The 9661-nt window shown below is 32.4% G+C and overlaps 1 protein-coding gene across 1 annotated transcript; it reads right to left on the bottom strand.

Moving 5' to 3' along the window:
- Window positions 1-1827: 1827 nt before the first annotated feature.
- LOC111711439 (G1/S-specific cyclin-D2) lies at window positions 1828-6094 on the bottom strand. Its single transcript, XM_023485805.1, has 3 exons — window positions 5719-6094; window positions 5209-5335; window positions 1828-2809 (listed from the first exon to the last, which is right to left on the bottom strand). Exons 1-3 carry the CDS (start codon window positions 6024-6026, stop codon window positions 2210-2212), a joined length of 1035 nt encoding a protein of 344 aa, XP_023341573.1. The 5' UTR covers window positions 6027-6094; the 3' UTR covers window positions 1828-2209.
- Between the last annotated feature and the right edge of the window lie 3567 nt (window positions 6095-9661).

Genomic DNA, 9661 nt, shown 5'->3' with positions numbered 1-9661 from the left:
TATAGTTAATATAATGTGGATCACCCTGTATAGTTAATATAATGTGGATCACCCTGTATAGTTAATATGATGTGGATCACCCTGTATATTTAATATAATGTGGATCACCCTGTATATTTAATATAATGTGGATCACCCTGTATAGTTTATATAATGTGGATCACCCTGTATAGTTAATATAATGTGGATCACCCTGTATAGTTAATATGAATAAGTGTTATCACATATCCTCCTTCTATATAATCCTTATCAATTTATATAAACATAATTTCCCACGAGATTATTAAGAAAAACAAGAATGATAAATGAATATTCAGAAATATTACTTTGTTCAACGACAACGATATTCAATCATGAATTGTAAAAATAATATAAAAACACAAAATGCTGAAGGTATTTAGCATTATTTTATTATCTTTGTCTTAAAATATTTTTTTCCGTAGATTGCAAATAAGGATAAATTGTAAAAAAAAGTTGGACTGTTTCCACAATGTTTTTAAAAAAATCATAGAACTTAAATCTGTATTCTGAACATTATCATGAATATCAAAAATAATCTCAAAAATTTAGAATTTGGTGATATGGTGATGGACCAAACCTCTGTAGAGTAAAAAAAGTAGATTTTAGTTCCACATTTATTGAAAATATATTTTGGTCTGGGTTGACCCTAGTCAGTTCTAACGATAAATAACCATCAAAATCGATAAAAAATTTTTTTTTTAAATTTGTTAAAAGCCAAAAGAAAATGTTTCTAGAAAATATTTTTAAAAATGCAAATAATAAAAAGCATGCCGTCAGAACAAATCCTAATACTTTGATCTTATAAATTATTTACAACTATATTGTACAAGGAAGTTCAGGGAATTTTACTTTACCAAGGGTTCCCAACTTCCCAAGCCCAATTGTGTCTACAAAACATCCAGAGCGCAGTAGTTGTACAAAAAAAAAGTAGTTGTACACATTACACAATTATTCGTCTTTTGAGTTGAAAATGCGCGAATTTTTTCCCAAAAACTTCGCAGAACGGGTGGTTATTTTACATAACTGTACCAAGGGTGTTAAGTAACCTAACCTACCTCTGTTGGGGGAATCATAGTTCGGTGATGTTGGTCAAAAGGCGTTAAAATATTGAACTTACTGAATCCATTTAATTCTAGGTTTTCGAACAGAATGTTGAAATTTTAACACTTCTGAGAAATCCCTTTCATTCTGTTTATATTTAGAACAAAATATTCGTACTTTTGAAATGATTTCTGTTGCTTGATATTACAAAAACAGTTTAGTAAAGTCGTTATTGTTCCAAACTGATTAAACCGTTATTAGGTCCGGTCCCTGCAAACTGTCACTTTCGATCCCAATATGACAAAATAAACTTAGAAATGTTCTCTTTTTTCGTTTTACAATAAAATGCAGCTGCTTAAGTTCAAAGATTGTTGAATAATAGAGCAACTCGTAGTTTGATTTAAATTTGCCATACATATGAAACCCTGGAAAGTCCGGGTAATTATTCGTATTTTTATAGGACAGCACTGTATGATATCATTCCTTAAAATCCATAATCTATTCAGAGCTGAAATAAAAAGAGGAGAACATCTTAATTCTTGCAAGTTGTTATATTACTTGCTTTATAGGTCTCTATCATCAAGACAAGACACATACGCCAGGAACTGAAATATCTTTGTTTACAAAAATTATCTATGTTGTTTCTGGGAGGAATGTAAACAAACTGCAGTACACTTTTTTTTACAAATTCAATGTCATTAATTGAAAAAATTATACAAGTATAGCATATTGAAAAGACTCACTTAAATATAGAATTTGATTAGATACATATCTTAAATAGTTTATTTTGACTAAAGATATTTTATACAAAATATTCACCAGTTATAAAACATTTTCTTATCACAAATATATAGTTGTAATGCCTCGACACAAATTTATGCTAAATTTTTATATATTTTACCCTTCAGAGGGTAAATTTGGGCCGGCTACCCTTCAAAAATACCAATTTAGGTTGAACTAATTCCGCCCTACTGAATTTTATTCTCATAATGAGGTGTATCTGCAGTATCTTGTATAAAACTGTCCAGAGTTTGATCTTATAAATGATCATTGTGGGGGTCTGCAGACAGCACCCGGTGGTACACCAAAAATAAGTTAGGGATACATTTAAAAAATTGGTAACTATACTGTATACATCAAGATGGACTCAGGAGAGACCAGTTGAAAGACCAGAAAGGTTAGAAGGCTGGGAATCTATAATCTCAGTCTCGGGGAAAAGAGATCTTAACGCTAGCTGAGGATAAGAAGCTGACCGTTCTACAACTGATTTACTTAAAGGAGATCCGTCCTCGTCGGATGGAGATGGAGAGGGAGGGAGAGAGGCATGCATTAAGCTCTCAAGCTTCTCCATGCACTTCAATACCAGGGACCTCTCGACTAGCGTCAACTTCTCCACAGCTTTGATCACATTCTCCAGGGGTTCATCAGACTTCCCGGCTAGTGACGAGGGGGATGAACATGATGATGAGGATGATGGTGACGGTGTATCTCTAGTAACTACAGTTTCAAGTACCGGTCGAAGTGTTGTGAGTATACTAGAAACTGCAATGAGTGATGGAGGGTAGGAGGACAAGGTGTAGTGGGTGTAGCACATGTAGATCAACGTCTCTGCGTTCTGTCTCGTCTTCTCCGGGTCCCAGGCCAGGTCTAGCTTCAGAAGACGTTGAAGAATGTGTTCAACATAATCCGTAGCAATGACAGCAGACAGATCCCAGTCCAGTTTAGATAACAGCAGGAACTCCCATTCCTGTAAGAGATGACAGTTAACAACATAAATATAACAGCTATGAACATTATAAAAAAATTGTGAAAGAGTTTTTTTGAAAAACCAGATGAAAGATAAAAAGAGAAACTCAAAGAATGGAACTCTATGTGAACAAGTCTATAAATAATAAGAACTGAATACTTTTTTTAATGCTATTAAATTCACCCTTCCGTGAAAAGCGTTAAATTTCCCAAAGAATAAAAATTGTTAAATATCCACCCCTTCTCCCCTGATACAGATATCGGGCACTTATCATTCGATTAACAATACCGCGGAACAGAACTGTTCAGATTCCAGCTTTTTTACACAAAAGACAATTTTTTAACCCCTCCCCTTTTTCTCTCAGGCTATCATGCTCAATCCCCCCCCACTGTCACTAAGCCATTCAGACTTGTTCAAGTCCGATTCCAATCAGTGCCCTTTTTCCTTCAATTCCATACAATGCTAACCCATACAATACTGCGGGACTTTTTAGAAAAATTGCCGCTTTTTGAATTATTGAGCGTTTTGTCCTTTATAACTGGATTCTATTCTATACGCAATAAAGTAGTTTCAAAATTCAGAAATAAGACCAGGGTGTTGCGCAATACAGTGGATTAAAACATTTGAACAAAAATATATTTTAAATCTTCTTGGTTTCTTTTATCCGACATCTTTTTTGTTTTTTCTTGTGTTCTTGTCATTCTTGTGTTCTTGTGTTCTTGCTATTCTTGTATTCTTGTATTCTTGTATTCTTGTGATTTTGTCTTTCTTGTGATGATGTTTTTCTTGTGTTCTTGTTATTCTTTTTTTTTGTTATTTTTGTATTCGTTTTATTCTTGTGTTCTTGTCATCTTTGAATTCTTTTTCTTGTTCTTAATTGATGTCGTTGCAGTAGTTGATGATGGTCGTAGACTGAACAACTTATTTGTTGCTGCTGTTGTTGAAGTCAACGTTGATTGTATAGCTGTTGGAAGAGCTGTCTGTCTCTTGTCAGTTCAAATATATACAGAACATGACAGCAGCCAAACAGCTTCCAACAACCATATGATTAATCAGCTTCCAACAACCACATCATAAAACAGCTTCTAACAACCATATAATTAAGCCAACTATCAAAGTATTACACAGCTTCCATCAACTACATCATTAAAGAGAATTACAACAACCAATTAATTAAACAGAAAGTATAGAAGCAGTTTCCAACGGCCATAAAGCAGCTAGCAACAACAAAAAATTTAACAGCGCCATTCACCAACAACAGTATCATTTCCAACATGTAAAATTTATGTAACCAAAAAAATAAAAAAGTTCTATCAACCCTATATAATGAAACTGTATCTATAATCCATCTATATTACTTTCCAAATCTTCATTCAATAATATATTAGCAGTTTGCACTTTTCTCTCCTTTATAACCTGCAAATCAAGGTTGGCCCAGATTAATCTGCAGATTCTGGTGTTTTCTGACTCATGAATGAATAAAATCCTTCGTCTGAGAATATTTAATGAGGGATTTAATGGTTGTCATAGATTTAATAGCTTTTACGCTGCTTACTTAATGTTGTTACAATTTAATATTTCAAGGACAAAGTCTTGAAAAAAACATGGTCGGGAGAACTTAATTACTTTTTTAATTGAAAAAAAAGAATGATTCAATGTTTCTGAAAAAATCTATTTTGCGAGTTTAGATCATTAATTATGGCTCGACCTTTCCTCTATTGTTCTTTTGTGCACAATCTCCCGTAGGGACAGGTTTACAGGTTTACAGGTTTACAGGTTTACAGGTTTACAGGTTTACAGAGAAAAAAAGGGTTTCCAAATTTAACAAATTTCAACGATTTTAACGATTCACACGACTTGGGGATCTTAAGAAAGAAAATAGTAACACAAGTTAAAAGAATTGAGTTTTTGCCACAAGCTCAAATTTTCTAATCCCTCTATCTTAGCAACTTGACGGTGTAAACCTTTTATATTTCAAACTTAGACTATTTAATCTAACAGAATTTATAGTTTGAAATATCAGAGGTCTACAATATCGAGATATAGTAATTAGAAAATCAGAGTTGGTGGCAGAAACTCAATTCCTTTGAACTTGAATCTGCAATACAATTTTGATAGAAATAATTTTTGCATACAATTAAACACATCTGTTAATGTAATTAAAGATTTTAAATTATAAAAAGTTTTTACTTACAATTTACATGTTTTCATTAATTACAAAATATTACAATGTTTACATAAATTACAAACTAAGCATAAAAATATTTGTGAAAACAAAGGTTAACTTAACCTTTTTAATAAAAGATGACCGGAGAATTATAAGGTCTAAAAAGACGATGGAAAATTGAAATCTCAATTATTTTTCTAAACTACGCAAAATTTGTAAAAAAAAAACTTACCAAAAGATCTTCCAATGTAAGCGCGTAGTCTGAGAATTCAATCAGCTTCTGCGCACTGATTATCTTGTGCGCGCGCACCTTCAAGCTGACAAGTAGACAAACAGCACCAAGCAACTGCAACTGGCTCCTTAAAGAAAACGAAATAGAAACTTAGATTTAGACAAAAAACGACTGAGTATTCAAAATGTCTGCATTACTAGATAACGCATGTGACGTATAATCTAAATATATAGTTTTATAAAATATGATTTCTTTCCACAGCATGAAAGATAAACAAGTAAAATCTAAATAAAAAAGATGGATAAACAAGCTGTATAATTTAACATATCAAATCAAATATCTTTTGAAAAATCCTAGTTGAAAGGGTTCATTTATAATCCTTTTTAAATATACACAAGAACTGAATAGGCCTAATATATGTATATAACTAGTAAATACTGTTTAAAAAAAATATATTTCTGTCATAAAGAATAAAGTGTATAAGTATTTTGAAAGTGTCTCTCAACTTACTTTCTGATAGGACAGACAGCTAGGAACCTATCTAGATAGTTGACCGCTAAACAGAAGACCTGAGCTTCACACTTCTCCTCCTCACAGACCTCCAGCAACCAGGTGCACAGATCCTCTCTCATACCAGGCTTCAGGTCCGTCTGCAGGCTGCTGAAGTAGTTGCAGTTCTGCTTCATCTCTCTACTCACCAAGCTACGAAGTACACGCTCACTCTTGAATATATTAGGATCGCTGTATGCACGTACAGTACGCGAGTCTGTGTGTGGGACAGGGATTGGACTAGACTTTAAACTTTTTGGTGAAATCATTTTGATATTTTGTTTCTGTCCTGTTCTAGTTTCAAGAGATCATGATATATATGTTACTTCTCCGACGGTCTAAATGACACTGAGCAGCTTCTGGCCTGGCACTGGCAGGGGCAGTACGTCCCTGTCCGGGACATGGCCCAGACCGTCACGCGCGCAGAGCGGGTGCGGGTGCGTGAATTGGACATGGACCGTGTCAGAGGCTTCCAAGCCATTTATCCCCCGAATAAAAATAAAATTGTCAAGTACGAAATTTCCTCTAATTGCCACTGTAAATTGTTCGGATCAAATCAGACTAGATCCTTCAACAAAGGCTGTAGAGATAAAAATATTTAACAATCCCCCTCTCCCTCTCCCCTTTCCCCCCCACCCTTCCTTAACATCATTACCCCCATGGTTGGCTCTTTGCTGTAAAAAAAGTATTATATCTTTGGGATTTGATGACACAGAAATTAGTTTTGATTACTATGTTTATCGTAAAATTAAAAGAATGAAAAAAACACTGACATGATATTTAAAAAAATGGTTTTAATTAATGTTGAATTAATTTGTTCAGTTCATAATTTTTTATCATTGATAAAAATTATTGAATGATTTTAAGTCAAGTCTTCAATACAGACATATGTCTTCAAAATTTTCTATGTAAGAGGTTGCGTGATTTCTCAATTATTTTGTTCGTTTTTACATTGGTTTGGTTAACATTAAACTATATACATAAAGTAGTAATATCTGTTTGTCTATGTGTTTGTTAAAGTATGTCCGATCATAACTCATCAACCCCTTGACCGACAGACTATGACGGGGTATCACGTTAAATCACGGAAGTGTTCCAGCTAAGTGAGAAATTTTGTGTATATCTCCAAACAAAGCTTTATATTATAGAGAAAGATATAGAGTCTAGAGGAATGGCAACTATTTTTTACAGAGATAAAAATAACTTATTTACTTATTTTGAAATTTTTTATCTAGTTCTATCTAGTTCTATCTAGTTCTATCTAGTTCTATCTAGTTCTATCTAGTTCTATCTAGTTCTATCTAGTTATATCTAGTTCTATCTAGTTCTATCTAGTTTATCTAGTTCTATCTAGTTCTATCTAGTTTATTTAGTTCTATCTAGTTCTATCTAGTTCTATCTAGTTATATCTAGTTCTATCTATTTCTATCTAGTTCTAACTAGTTTATCTAGTTCTATCTAGTTCTATCTAGTTCTATTTAGTTCTATCTAGTTCTATCTAGTTCTATCTAGTTCTATCTATTTCTATCTAGTTCTATCTAGTTTATCTAGTTCTATCTAGTTCTATCTAGTTCTATCTAGTTCTATCTAGTTCTATCTAGTTCTATCTAGAATAGGTTAGATAGAACTCCATGTAAGAGGTTTCGTGATTTTAAACATTTATTTGAACTTAGATTTTTTAAAAATAATCTAAGGTCCAGGGTGTCACAAGAAACATGACAGTTGGTGAATGGTTTTGAATGTCTTCTTCCTCATACTGTATTAGATATTAAATACTTATTTCGCTAGAAAAATCTTTTACTCAAATATATTTTACTTTGAAATCAATTTTACTATAATATGACTCCCATATAATAATTTCAGTGTTCTCTTTGGTATAAAAGAACTTGGCAAAATATGAAAGAAGACATTCTAAACTAGTCGCCAACTGTCATGTTTCGTGGAACACCCTGCATCTGTATTGCATTCTATACATTCGAAGAAAAAAGTGATGAAACGTAAGATACCTTATGAAACATTTTAATTAAATTTGCTCTTTAAGAAAAAGACTAAAAGTTGAAAATTGAAAATTGAAAAAAAAACTTAAAAATTGATAATTTACTTAGAATACTAATATGAAATAATTGAGAGTCTGAAAAAAATGGAAATTAACCTTGTCCTTTTTATGAATATTATGTATAAAGTTTCTCGCATTAAAATAGATCTGTATATTTAGAGGTTCAGTACATGAGGTAGGTTTCGTGATTATTCAATAGACGAGGTTGTGTGATTTATTCAGAAAATATTTAAATATAACAAAAATAGCATAAACCAAGGAACTATATAATTATTGGGATAAACTATGTTTAAAAGATTTGGCCGTCTATCTGTCTAACGAGAAAAAACCTATCTATAATGTATTAAGTAGAACTTAGGAACAAGTACAAGTACAGGCTTATCTATATTGTATGTTTGTAGAACGTACGAACAAGTAAAAGTGCAGGGTTATCTTTATTGTATGTTTGTAAAACTTAGGAACAAGTACAAGTTCAGGCATATCTATAATGTATGTTTGTAGAACTTAGTAACAAGTACGAGTACAGGGTTATCTAAAACATATGTTTGTAGAACTTAGGAACAAGTATAAGTACAGGGTTATCTATATTGTATGTTTGTAGAACTTAGGAACAAGTACAAGTACAGTGTTATCTATAGCATAAACCAAGGAACTATATAATTATTGGGATAAACTATGTTTAAAAGATTTGGCCGTCTATCTGTCTAACGAGAAAAAACCTATCTATAATGTATTAAGTAGAACTTAGGAACAAGTACAAGTACAGGCCTATCTATAATGTATGTTTGTAGAACTTAGGAACACGTATAAGTACAGGGTTATCTATATTGTATGTTTGTAGAACTTAGGAACAAGTACAAGTACAGTGTTATTTTTATTGTATGTTTGTAGAACTTAGGAACAAGTACGAGTACAGTGTTATCTATATTGTATGTTTGTAGAACTTAGGAACAAGTATAAGTACAGGGCTATCTATATTGTATGTTTGTAGAAGAACAAGTACAAGTACAGGGTTATCTATGATGTATGTTTGTAGTACTTAGGAACAAGTACGAGTACAGTGTTATCTATATTGTATGTTTGTAGAACTTAGGAACAAGTATAAGTACAGGGCTATCTATATTGTATGTTTGTAGAAGTTAGGAACAAGTACAAGTACAGGGTTATCTATGATGTATGTTTGTAGTACTTAGGAACAAGTACAAGTACAGGGCTATCTATATTGTATGTTTGTAGAACTTAGGAACAAGTACAAGTACAGGGTTATGTTTGTAGAACTTAGGAACAAGTTAAGTACAGGGTTATCTATAATGTATGTTTGTAGAACTTAGGAACAAGTTAAGTACAGGGATATCTATAATGTATGTATTAAGAACTTAGGAACAAGTACGAGTACAGGTTTACCTATAATGTATGTTTGTAGAATTTAGCAACAAGTACAAGTACAGGTTTATCTATATTGTATGTTTGTAGAATTTAGGAACAAGTACAAGTACAGGGCTATCTATATTGTATGTTTGTAGAACTTAGGAACAAGTACAAGTACAGGGTTATCTAAAAAGGTCTGAGTCAAAAATTTTAAAACTTTTTAAATTGGAACTTGGGATTCTTATTTCCAAAGAAAAAAAAGAAACAATTTTAAAGTTGCCAGGCCGGAACCATCCATTTCGGGTAACATTGTACAAAGGAACTGAATACTCGCCTTATATCTTATAATCCTTATATCGCTTCAAAGGGTGTCACCTTGTGACGGGTAATTACTTTTAGAACTTTGAAGTTTTTTTGACTTTTAAAAGGCACCCCACAAAAACTGTAAATTAACATAAAAAGAACATGATAAAATGTTAG

This window comes from Eurytemora carolleeae, unplaced genomic scaffold (genome assembly GCF_000591075.1).
Source record: "Eurytemora carolleeae unplaced genomic scaffold, Eaff_2.0 scaffold1035, whole genome shotgun sequence".
In the NCBI taxonomy this organism is placed as follows: Eukaryota; Metazoa; Arthropoda; class Copepoda; order Calanoida; family Temoridae; genus Eurytemora; species Eurytemora carolleeae.
This window is presented reverse-complemented; position numbering and strand designations above follow the sequence as displayed.

What these genes read in the sequence shown, in the direction of transcription:
- LOC111711439 (XM_023485805.1), bottom strand. Translation starts at nt 6,026, where the DNA reads ATGATTTCACCAAAAAGTTTAAAGTCTAGTCCAATCCCTGTCCCACAC. An exon ending in GCTGTCTGTCCTATCAGAAA is followed by an intron (nt 5,336 to 5,718) that starts GTAAGTTGAGAG and finishes GTTTTCTTTAAG; the next exon opens with GAGCCAGTTGCAGTTGCTTG. An exon ending in TTACATTGGAAGATCTTTTG is followed by an intron (nt 2,810 to 5,208) that starts GTAAGTTTTTTT and finishes CATCTCTTACAG; the next exon opens with GAATGGGAGTTCCTGCTGTT.